General features: G+C 39.2%; 1 protein-coding gene across 4 annotated transcripts in view; it reads right to left on the minus strand.

The window, feature by feature from the left end:
- DST (dystonin) overlaps positions 1 to 13284 on the minus strand; it is a 289185-nt gene that overhangs the window by 175346 nt on the left and 100555 nt on the right. For all 4 annotated transcript variants that reach the window (XM_058802805.1, XM_058802809.1, XM_058802808.1 and 1 more), the window contains 3 exons: positions 7645 to 7734; positions 4773 to 4850; positions 2614 to 2706 (listed from right to left, as the gene is read on the minus strand). In XM_058802805.1, the coding sequence (XP_058658788.1) occupies positions 2614 to 2706; positions 4773 to 4850; positions 7645 to 7734 (261 nt within the window). The remainder of the gene's footprint in view (positions 1 to 2613; positions 2707 to 4772; positions 4851 to 7644; positions 7735 to 13284) is intronic.

Consider the following 13284-nt stretch of genomic DNA (forward strand, 5'->3'; position numbering starts at 1 on the left):
GCCATATGTAGGTGACAAAGACACTGAATTGCCATTTTAAAGAGAAATAGCAGGAAATGCCATGCAGGAAATGTCATGGAAGCACAGATCAGTGTGTCTTACATCACTTTACAAATCCCTTCTGCATTCAGTATAGGTTTACTGCAGCCATTACTAACAAAAAAAATATCTTTTTCTACATATCCTGTTCTTCAATTACTTCATGTTTATTAAAGAGGCAATTAGTTAGTCAAGCACCAGTAGTCATCCTTAAAATTACTTTTTCACCAATTTTTGAATTTATTATTTTGAAAAAGAAGGTCATCAAGATGGCAAACCCCATAGTAGGGGGCCTCAAACACAGCCCAAACAGCCAGTAGGAAGGGGCAATTATCCTGCTGTACTCAGTGTTGGTGCAGCCTCATGCTAAGAGCTGGGTGCAGTTCTGCTCTCCACAGTTTAAGAAGGGCATGAAGGTCCTTGAGTATGTCCAGAGAGGGGCAACAAAGCTGGTGGCAGGGATGGAAAGCCTGTTCTAAGTGGAGCACCTAAGGACTTTGAGTTTGTCTAGTTTGGAGAAAGGGAGGTGGAAGAGTGACCTCACTGCGCTGTGGGGAACTGGAGGGAGGCATTGAGCTCTTTAAAAGGGAACCCATCTTTAGAAATGGAAGAAAAGACAATGCTGGGAACTATCAACCTGTCGGCCACTCCTCTGTGCCTGGGAAGATCGTGGAACAGATCCCAGGGAAGATGCTACGATGCCCCATTCCTGTGAGTGCCTGAGGCCGGGTTGGATGGGGTTCTGAGCAATCTGGTCTAGTTGAAGGTGTCCCTGCCCCCAGAAGGGGGGATGGAATGAGCTAATTCTCAAGGTCCCCTTCCAACCCAAACCATTCTGATTCTTTTCTCCCTGGTATGCAGTCACTGGACACACAGAAATACTTCAAAACTGTGCTGGGGAGGTTTAGATTGGACATCGGGAAGCATTTCTCTTCCTTGAGGGTGGTCAGACATTGGAACAGGCTTCCTAGACAGGTGGTGGATGCTCCAAGCCTGTCAGTGTTCAAGATGCATTTGGAGAATGCCCTAAGTAGCATGCTTGAACTTCCAGTCAGCCCTGAATTGGTCAGGCAGTCCCACGAGATGGGCGTTGTAGCTCCCCTCCAACTGAAGTACTCTACTCTGACAGATCTACAAGATCTGAATTGTACTTACAGATATTTAGTTGGTAGTTATTTGGGTTAGGACATAGTGAAGTGTGTTTTAGCTACAATCTAAATGCTTCAACATATTTCATATGGAGCTGACTACCTTACAGGGGAAAATCCTTGCCACACCAGTTCACCTAAAGAAGGTAATTTATATAAATTGGTTTTCCTTTTCATCCATTTTTTACAACTGGCAGCACTAACGTTCATGACTTTTTACAAGCACCTAAAATTGTGCCAGATGTTCTGTGCTTCACCTAATGAGAAAAACTAACTATTTCATTCTGCAAAAGCCTAATAATCAGGTTCAGAAACATAAAATACACATCAAGTAAAGGTTTAACCTCCACTAACAGCTTCTATTAGTAAGTTGTTAATAATTATTTCTTAAAATAGAGCAACCTTCAATCACAGCCTAATTCTGTAGGTCATGCTTAAATATATTTAAACCCATCATTTTTTTCTCTGTATAACTATGTGGGAGCAAAGATTGACATGACAAGGGGAGCTGAAGGAGCTCCAGGTCCTTGCTAGAGGTTTCTCCTTTATTCTATGTGCTTGTCTGGGCTAAGATGTGCACCCTGTTTATATCTGGATACCATTGGTCCTATTCATATCTTTACTCCACAATAGGATTTGCAGAAGGGCACACTAGATCCTAGCAGCCTTCTGGCTTTTTTGGTAAATTTTTTCTCAGTCATAAATTCAGTGTGGAATACTCCTAAGTGAACCACGTTTTTTCTGTGTGATCTTGCAAATTTCTGATCATTTAAAATGCCTGCACAGCAGGGAGTTCATCGCTAACAATGCTGCAGTCACTAAATGGGAATTATCTGTCATCTGAATGACATCATCTGCAGCCAGGGCCATTATGCAAGCCTCCTTTTGAGGAGCAGTTTAACACCACACACTGTAAGGCTGCATTATACTGTACACAATCCCACCAGTGTACAACAACCAGAGTGCCACCTAGTGTGACCCATGCCACCATCGCTGGGGCTAGAAACAAATGCTCACACGGGAGGAACTACAAGAAGAGGCTGAGAGTACAGCTTGCTAAAATGCTCATAGCAGCAGATCCTGAAGGAAAAAATATTCAACATTTTTCAAAATATTTTAATACTAATAAAAACAAGTATGTAGAATAAAACTAGAAGGATATGTCCAAATACTGGAAGGAATACGTCAATTACTGTCTTTAATGATGTTCAAAACTGAAGCTTTTTTTACTCTCACTCCACAGACAGGAAATTAGCAAATAAAATCTTGAGATTCAGTTTACATCATGAAATAAGATACATCATCCAAACCTTTAGAAATACATTAGAGAGGAGATAAAATCTATGGAGTCCTGTCTACATTGACATTCCTCGCAACTATGCAAGAAACTGACCAAAACCAGATAGTCAAGCAAAACTAGGCTTACCTGAAAGTGCAAAATTATGGTCCATATCAACCCCAAAGTCAATTTGGGATTCCCATCTGTTATATCATCATTTCTGATGTTAACCAGTTTCACCTGCCATCACAGAAAGAAAAATACAGGCAAAATTGAAATAAATATGCCACAAATACATAGTGCATTACGCAGGCATGACTATAAAGGATGCACTACTCACTTCCTGAGCCTACTCTGCTGGGTTTTTTAAATTCTCAAAAGCAGAAAGGAATTGCATTCTGCCTGTAAGTGGCCTGCCAGGAATTGCCCTCTCCCACTCACACCGGGATGAGGACATTCCTCAGCTGTCACTAGGCTGGCAGATCTGCTCCCCATGCCAAATACCCTTTGCCTCAGCTCCTGTCAGAAGGGGAAGGCACGACAGAGGAGGGCAGGATAACATGAATATAATGATCTGTAGCTGCTGCATCAGTCCCAGGGCAGTGCTGACACTGGAAGTTATCACTGCCATTCTTCCACCCCACGCTTTCCTGTACTTAAACAAGGATTCAGCAGCAGGAGAACTGGCCTGCTAAAACACAGGTCTGGCTTGATAAAACTAGGAATTTAGTATCACATTTAAGTAAACAATGGCTTAAAAATACAATAATTATTGTAGTTTCTGATTCTGAAGTCATTCATAGTGCTATAAACAAATGCTTAATAGGATTAAAACAAGAGCTGCTGTTATTACGCTCCCATAAACTCACACCCAGAGTGAGCTCAATAATTCTGGTCTTTTCTCTAATTTTATTAATAAATTTAATTTCTCTATATGTATTATGCATCCATAGAACCTAGCAGTTAAAGATGACTCAGCTAAGAGGCATTTTATGCTTACATTAGTAAAGTTTCATGCACATGCTTTTCAACATATACCCAGTTATCAACTGAACAAGCAAAGGTATGTCCTTCTTTTGATCCGCAGACATAATCTTTACTGTTTGGAGAGAAAAAAAGTGCCAAACCCCACTCTCTGCAAGAAAGACAATGTATTCCACAGTTTGTTGTTTGTTCATTTTTAAAGTCAGGCTTCAAAATTATCAATATATAGGCTCTCTCTGCCTTATAATCAGAATAAAGTATTGTACTTGGAGGTTACACAGACAACCTGAGCCAGTTAACTCCGAAATAGTTTAGAAACACCTACTAGAGGGCTGAAATTTTAATCAAGCAAGCCCCACTGACAATTTGCCAAGACCAAAGCCCTTTGCTTTGAACTCAGCAAAGGAGGATTTTGTTCTCAGTGTACACATTCCATTCAGTGACCCGAAAGGCAGGTTTGAAATTTCAAAATGCAAAACAACGTCTGGTTTCATAACAAAACTAAGTATCTGTTTATGGTTTGCTACCTCATATTCTCTCAAACTTCTGAAGTAGCAAAAACAATTTCTTTCTTTTTAAATCAACCAGTTAGAGAGTAGATTTTCATTGGGATGTGATGTTTAGGGAGGAACAGTTTTTCCTTCCATGTTTTGGATAAAGGGAGAAATCCCTTTATCTTCCCTTTGGAAAAGGGAGAAATCAAGCTTCTGTAAGCGTTTAAAAGATATTGAAAAGTAGAAAGAAATTCACAATAGCAGAAATGCAACAGTGTGGATTTCAAGTGTCTGGCTAAAAGGAGATACAAGTGAAATTAAGCCTGAATCTTCCACAATGCCCAGGCGGCTCTGACACCTCTCTAGTTCATCTAAAAAGACCAGTTTTGCTTTTATCAGGATCAAAATTTGACAAAGTTTTCCCAAAACTAATACAATTAAAACAATTAACACCTATACAACATTCTAATATATTTGAATTGGCATTTTGCACTAAAAATTAGATTGTGAACAAAACTGCATACCAGCTGGGCAGCATGAAAGACAGTTAAATTTACTATAAGCAACTCCTAAGGATGTCACCCATAACTTTCTCCTCTTTAATAGCATATAGCACATGGAATGTGCTGTTATTGCTCAGGAAAGGGTGGTGTAAAACTACCTTTGCCACATCTCTCTTAACCATCTCAAGCATGACAAAAAGCTGAGCCTACACAGGCAGCTATTAGACAACATGCAAAAGAGACAAAACAGGACAAATTTGTTATTTATTAGCTATATGTGACAAAAATTCCATTAATTATTTTTTTATTATTGTTTTCATCATACCTGGCGCTTTTTCAAATAGTCAAGTGCAATTTGGACGTTCTGCAGTCTGTGAAAACGCATCCGACCTTTTTCTCGGGGCTACAAGTGGAAAAGAGTGCTTGTGAGATTTTCTCATCAGACAAAAGAACAAACAGTCTGATTTAAATACACCATGTAGAACATTTGAAGCACTACAGCTTTAATGAAGTCAATACCTTTGGTGGAAAAGTGTGCTTTAGCTATTTATTTTAACTGTAGTTATTTTTTAGTACAGTGGATGGCAAGAGTGGTCCCCAGCTGCAACTTTGATCCATGCAGGCTGATAGCTGTTCCCTGTAAAGTACTATTAAGGCCAAGAGGGCTATTACCTACAGAAACTAAACATTATTATAAAATATTTACAGTGTATTAAGCAAAACAAAACAAAAGTAATGTCATGGACCTTTATATTGTTCTAGTAAACTCTGTGACAGAAAAGCTTACCTCTGTATGGAACTTCATGGCTTAATGGCATGACTGCATAATGATTATGATACCTATACATATTTATTTAAAGTATCTAATAAAGATAGTATCTTCCTCCAAACAGAATAATATAACACAAACAGTCCTAGAGTGTAAGTTTAAACTCTTGACTTGGGTAGAAAACTTTAAAACATGAAAAATACTAACAAGTCACTCCCCTCAAACAAAGTCAGAACTATCAAAAAGAAATTGTAAAATAAAAATGAGCGGTGTGTTAATGGAAACATGGCAAAACTGCATGCAGTTAGTGTCAAATCACCCAGAAGAAGAATCACACAGAAAACGCATACTTAGCTGTCACAGATCAGCATGGGAAAGCAGTTAAATTTATACCATCAACATCATATCCAAGTCCTTCTAATCTTCCTTATTTCAGATTTTTCACAAACTTTCACAGCAATAAACTGAAGCAGACTATATTTGCTAGGGATCAGCCATGAATATGAGCATTTCCTCAGACAACCACTGTGAAACACACAGATAAGCCCAAGCCTTCCTCAACTGCCTTTTTCCCCCTATGGAGCATCAGATGCTTGTCAAAAAGAAACATAAGAAAATGAAGTTGAATAAGAAGCATAAACTGAAACAAAAAGAATTTTAATTTCTATCACAGAATCTTCTATTTAGCCCCTTGTTTTTCACACCAATAACTTCAGGATCAAGCATTGCAGCCCTTGCTAACAAGCAGCTTCCACAGATGGAATGAAGGACTGCAGACCTGAAACTTGGTTTTCCACAACAAGGAAGGTATAGTAAACCCCAAAATACACAGTTAGCATCTCAGAGGGGAAATATTTATTTTATAAAACAATGCAGCATTTTGATTTTTGCTGCCCTCCAGAAAAAAAGCACACAAATCCCACTGAAATCACAACTGCAGCACAACACACGGGAGCCAGGGAGGCACTCAGGCCCTATGACAGCAAGTTGCTTTAGCAAATGCCAAAATGCAAGGTCTAAAAAGGCATAAAACAACTCACTCAGACTAACAAGCACCCAACATTTTACATTTTATGAGTAGATATTTCCCTTCTGGATGGGCAAAATATAGAGAATTGATAATTCAGCATTTGTTGCAAGAAAGACAAACCCTACAAACTATCTGTATTTTTAGTAGCCACAACATAAAGCTGTCACTTAACTTCTAATCTACCTGCTTTGAAAAAAATCTCTACTACATATGGTAAATTTTAACAAACAGATCTGCACACTGAATTACCTTATTTCAAGATATTACCCAATATTATGGCACACACACCATGCAAAGAGTAAACTGGTGCTTCTAACTAAGAGAAATCAATTTTTTCTATTGATTTCACTTAGAAGAACCTTCAAGTCTTTGTTGAAATTACTTGTATATGGACAATACTGTTTGCAAGTTAAGAAAAACTATCTTAGTTGAATAGAATTATGGTATTTCCCTATCTATTATTTTAAAAAATTATAGCTTCTTGATAGTGTTGTCCAGTATACATTTGCACCATGATTTTGTACAGTTTAATGACAGAAAACAAATAGAAATCTTGAACATTTGTGTTTTAGCTGTTCACAGAAAGACTTGAATAAAAATTTGTCTTTACCATACCTCCACCGTAAACACACATATCCTGGTTTATCAACAAAAGTCCTTTTGTCCTCTCTACAGCCCACTACTGCAGCACACCAAACTAAGAATTTACATCAGCAGACACCACACGTCAAACACTGCATTAGTACAGTTATGGGGGTCGGCACCTACCCCCTTATCCTCATCCTCCACATCCTCATGCTGTTCATTTGCGCATGCTTCTGTTGAACTCACCAACCGTAAGGTCTTCAAAAAATCTCGCTCTCTTGGCTAATGAATACAACAGACAGGAGACAGGACAGCAAAAACACAAGACAGACCACAAATGAAAAGAAGAGCATGAAAAGAAGAACATAATGAAGAGAACAAATACCAAGCAAGGGAAGTAATGCTCACAAAGAAAGGAAATGACACCTGAGGAGTGTGTTAGACAATTTCAGGGACATTTGATCCTTGTTATTTGTAAGTTACTCCCTTAAATGCAAAAAGATATTAAGCGTCCATAATTTGTTAAAACAAAAATCAGAAAATAAAGGAAAGGAAAGAGCAGAAGAAATAGTGCATTACCCTATTAAGAAAGTCTCACTAGCCACAAGAAGCAAAGAGAACAGATTGGACTCCCCCACAGAATTCACACCAGCATATTTACCAACAGAAATACAACTTGAGTCTTTGGTATCAGGTCACAGATTACAGAAAATATCAAAGAAATCTACAGCAGTCAATACACAAGGAGTTAATAAACAGAGAAAATACATAATTAACACTCTGAAACCATTGTATTATGATCTAAAAGCTTACCAAGGTGTCTCCAGAAAGGACTTCTAGAAGTGAGATTAAGTTATGTCCATCTCTTAGGTCTTCATATAGGTCATTCACATGCTTTCGAACCTGCACAGATAAATGCAAAAAATAAATACATGATCCCTGTTTATAGCTGAGAATTCACACTCATATTAATACATATCTTTTAAAATACAGATAAACCTCAGCTATACCTCAGCATTGCTTTTTTTAATTTCTTCACTTTAATGACAAATTTACAGATGCAAATTAATTGTAATAGACAAAATTCTCGTCTGTCTCTGCACTTGGAGTTTCATCACACTTTATATTTATTTAATGAAAAGAAAAACAGTATTAAGCTACAGGTAATGAACGCATGTAGCAATGAAAAGAATCAGTATCTCACAATTTAAATATCAGATGCTCCCCTATTTGGACCTAAATAATGACCACTATGACAACAGTAGCTAGAGTCAATGGATTGTAAAAAAATACCCAACAGATATATATTATCAGCAGCATGCATGTTCACTGCAGTAACACATTTCCTAATCAAAGCATGCCATCCACCAACTAACAGCATGTATTGTCACCTCAGGTTTCTCAGTGCTTAGTGAGCTTTCCCAACAACTCACACACCCACCTTACACACCACGCCAAAGAACCATGACATTGGGTTGATCTAGTGAGGGGTTGCAATGACAAGAGAGGCAGATGGAAGATCCACCTTTACTGACACGCACAACAAATCTGGGAGATATCTGTCCACAGGCCAACTCCTTGAATCTTACCATTAGCTTAAATACAACTTTATCTGAAATGGCTTAAACAACTCCAGCCAGCTGCTCTTTGAATGTGCCACAAAAGACCTAATTTTTCAGAATACAACATCAGAAATTTTCTTCTTTCTAATCTCTGCCAGAGATGAGCTGTACTTTCAACATGAGACCTATGGGACACACTCTGACTGTCAACATGTGTGTGTGATGAGGGCAGCAAGAATCAACCCAGATCTTCAACTTACTACAACAACTTGGTTTGCTACACTTTTGGGGGAATCTTGAGATTCATCCTGTTCATAAAAAAACCATCTCCATGCCTAAGATTAGCTTCATAAATGCTTTTTAGTTCAAGTTTTCTTATTCCAATTTTAAACATGAAATTACCCGGCAATCTGTTTTCACAAACACCATCATCTTAACTGAGAGTAGCATCAGAACATATTTATGCTTGTGCTGAAGACTAGCCAGAACAAGTCATCTAGAAGACTGTTCCATGAGGAATTACAACACATCTTTTCCAAAATGCTTACACAGACTCTACATGCACAGCCAAATTACAGTCCAATGCTCTAATACATATACATAAGCTTAACACTCTCACACACACACAAAATAGTATCATTTTAAATTTAGTTACATTTTTTTTTAATCCTGCAAGCAATTAATGTAAAAAAAAAAAAAAAGAAAAGAAAAATAGTCTCTGATAATACTAAAGTACTGCCAAGCTGAACAAAGAACAGGTGTTCTCCTACTACATCTCTGGTGAAAGCACAGAAAAGGGAAGCCATATAAATAATTTATATCCCTGATACAAGATTTGATTATGATAAATGCTTGAAAGATGAGAAGCATAAGAATCTTTAATTTTTAACCCACATGTTATTTTTATATTCAAAGGACTATATCAAACTGAGTGCTAAACTCTTTCTGTTAAAAGCAGGCAACTTTTCTTTATGACAAAACCCTGTAAGAGGGCTGCCTGTCCCACCACCCAGAACGTGCCACTTTCCACTTCTCTTTGGAAAGCAGAATTCCCAGCCAGAACAGACCCACAGCACAGGCTGGTGGCCAGAGGCACAGGAGAGGACATAAGGTTAAGGACAGGGGAATGTGGTGTACATCTCAAAGACAATGCACAGCACAGTTAAAGAACTGTTTGTGCAGCACCAAGTCAATGCCCACACTCTTTTCAACATAAAACTCAAGGGATTTGCCCAGTGTGCAGGTATCTGAATTGTAGGCTGAGAAAATACCACTATTTCTGCTCTGTCTGCTTTTTTTATCCATTAGATGCAAGATAATTTTGCTATCCCGTTGTTCTGTCTCTCACAGCACACATTTGTTAACCCTCTGATTGTTTCTTATGCTCTGAGGTTTCCTAAGTATTACAAAGCCAACCATCTTCCCCAGTTTATCTTTCTAGAAATCACAGACACTTCAGAGATGAACTCACACTGGATATGAAAAACTGGCACAGGGCTGTCAAAACAGGAAAACCAGCAGCACACCTTATGTATCTGCATAGTTCTGCCACTGGCTGGCAATTACTGTGAGGATTAATTATTTAGTACATACTGTGCCAGTCATCCTGGTACAGGGCAATATAATAAGGAATTTCTTCCAATACCCTGAGCAGCAGATGTGCATCTAAAATACCATAATTGGGCAACTGATGTGAGCAAGTATTCACTCAAAGCATCAGATCACTTCTTCCAAAAGGAGCATACAAAAGATCCTACACTGACACTTCAGGAAAAGCTTGAAAAATCACCTCTCTCTAACTATCACTTGGGCAGCTCTTGTCTCCCAACACAGACAACAAAATCTTTTTCAGCCTCCTTCATAACAGAGTATCACAAATACTGGATTCAAAATGGGAGTCCCTGGACAGATGTGTGGGATCTACTGAGCCCATAGAATTTCACAGTTCTTGTGGTTTTGAATAAAATCACAGAATTGTCAGCCCAACATTTTACAAGGTCCACACTCAAAGTAGGTTACATGTTGCCTCAGGCAACTTTTTGCAATATAGCCATGTGAGTGTGGCAGATTTGATAATTTGGGCATGAGAAGAGATTCTTTAAGGAAGACGTGGGAAACACAGAGTGGCTGAGGTGCATCTGACAAAAATTAAACAAGAAAGGCAAAATGGCTTCACCAGTGAAAAGGAGACAGAGTGAACGTAAAGCACTGTTTCAGAAGTGATTCATCTTCTGGCATGTATACTATGATGTTTGTGGTAAGGAAAGCTCCATTCTCCTTGACATAAGCATCAGATATTTTCAGATCATCCTTTTCCAGCGAGTTTATGCTTTGCAATCTAGTGCCTTGGGGAATCTCTGCACTATCACCAGTAAAAACAAGCTTTTAATACTGTAGCAGTGACAAAGCTTGAATCCTGACCCCAGACCACATCATGTCAGATACTTCAGAAATGATGACCAAGAAGATGGCTGTTGCCTCCAAAAGCTTCCACTCAAACCCCTACACCGTTCTGTGTCTTGTAAAAAATTCTATTGGCCTGCCAGGCTTGCCCTCCTCCTCTGTGAGCTGGCATCACAGCACCTGTCACCACTGCCTGCAGTCTGCCTCACAGGGAAAGAAGAGCATGATTCAGCTGCCTGGCCACTACCTAAATGTTCAGGGGCTACACCACTTGGTCTCCCTTCCTTTCCAGAAGGGCTAATGTTTGCCTAGGTCCTGCTGGCCAGTCCCCCACAGATGTCTGTACTGAACACCCTTATACATCTCAAGCCAATGCTTAATGAACCAAAGTTGCACATAGTGATCTCTGGTTTTGCCATCAGTCAAGCCATCCTCCACAGAAAACCTGTTTCTTACAATTTTTATTGATAGAATTTGTCTTTATTCTAGAACAAAATCTAGAGTTTTACACACTCATGGCTGCTTACAGTTATATGTTAGAAAGGGAAGGACTGTCACTTCCACTGCTGCAAGCAAAACCAGCTCTGTCTTGACAAGGATGGACAGGAGATACCTACCTCTTAGTAGAGCCTGTTGCAACAGGACAAGGTGTAAAAGTTTTAAATTAAAAGAGAGTAGATTTAAACCAGATATAAGGAAGAAATTTTTTACAGTGAGGGTGGTGAAACATGGCAACAGATTTCCCAGAGAGGTGGATGTCCCATCCCTGGAAACATTCAAGATCAGGTTGGATGGGGCTCCAAGCAACCTGGTCTAGTTGAAGATGACCCTGCTCATGGCAGGGAGGATTGGACTAGATGGCCTGAAGTTGTGTCAGGGGAGGTTTAGGCTGGGTATTAGGAATAGGTTCTTCACCCAAAGGTGCCTCCACTCTAGATTCTGGTAGTAGGATGCTGGTAGTAGGATGCTGGCTCCCCAGGGAAGTGGTCAGAGCACCAAGCCTGACAGAGTTCCAGAAGTGTTGGGACAATACTGTCAGGCACTTGGCAGAATCCCCATTCTTGGGGATGGTGTTCCACAGAACTGGGAGCTGGACTGGATGATCCTTGTAGGTCCTTTCTAACTCAGCTTATTCTGTGATTTTAGAGGTCCCTTCCAACCCAAACTGTTCGAGGATTCTATGACAATTCTACTAAAATGAGAATCACGCCCTTTTTTTCTTGATTAGAAGCAAATATGGCAGGAAAATAGGGTTGTGCCCATTTCTGTGTGTACAGTAGGGGCACACCCAGCATCCACACAGATCCCTCAGGCTTTCATGTTAGGATGTAGTGTGTTCCAGACCATTCCTAAAATGTACAGAGCACATTCTCAACTGAAATAGTGTGTGAAGAAGCAGAAACAAACATTAATATGCTGCAAAATCTAGAGTGGAGGCAAAAGAGACAGGGGAGAGAATAAAATCAGATCAAGCAGGAACAACTCAAAGCAACGCCCATGTACTGGAGGCCACCAGGAAATCCCTGAGGCAGGTGAGGTAATCACTGTGGCCCTGGCAAGCTGCATGACTTGGAAACAAGGCAGAGTTTTGTGCTCACTTATTTGAAAAATTGCCCTTTTTTTTTATTACAGGGTCAGGAAAGCAGACTACTATAATCAAATATCTGCCTTAAAAACATCAGAAGGCTCCCTTTCCATATTATAATTAAGCTGAACTGATCATTGTGAGAACATGCCAAATTAGACCTTTTCTTATGGTTTCCAGAACAGGCAAAATTAGAATAAAATCTGAACCATACTTATTTTGAATAACTAAAGTTCAGTTGTCAAGACTTCATAAAATCAGTGTCATTACCCAGAATTATAGTATTAGAGATCCAGCTGAGGCTGTTCAGACCACATTGCCTGGGAAAGTCTTTTTCAAGTACTGCTCTCCTTGTTTCTGGAAGCAGAGTTAATTAAATGCCCAGCTCAGACGTAAAGCATTACTGATTTGTCAAAGGAAAATGGGAAAAGGCTCAAAAGTTAGAACTGTAAGGGGTGTGTTTAGGGGAAAAAACGGGTCAGGCCTTAATTACGACTGAGGTCACAGATAAGTCCAAATGACAGCTGGCACAAGGCCAGCTGCGAGTTTTACAATAAACTTCAAATTCATTCTTTAAGAATCTGAGTCAATGACTGTGGGAGAAAGATCTCTTAGAACACCCACTCACTTCAGTAACAGTAAAACAATTTTCATCAAGATAATAGATAAATAGTTAAGAGCTCCTATGACTACAGTGTTCCACAGCAAATGCCATCAGCATTCAAAGAGCTGAAAAACTTCTGTGGCCACTGTTGAGATCCTGACACCCTGATGAGTTTCCCTAATGTTTCAGTTTCCTAAAAACATACTTAAGCTTGTTTTTAAAGGAAAACTTCTATTAAAAATTATACTTATGGGAGAAACAGTTTTCTGTAAGTTTTGAGAACATGCATGTTTTAGTCC

The sequence above is a fragment of the Ammospiza caudacuta genome, chromosome 3, assembly GCF_027887145.1.
Source record: "Ammospiza caudacuta isolate bAmmCau1 chromosome 3, bAmmCau1.pri, whole genome shotgun sequence".
NCBI classification, from domain to species: domain Eukaryota; kingdom Metazoa; phylum Chordata; class Aves; order Passeriformes; family Passerellidae; genus Ammospiza; species Ammospiza caudacuta.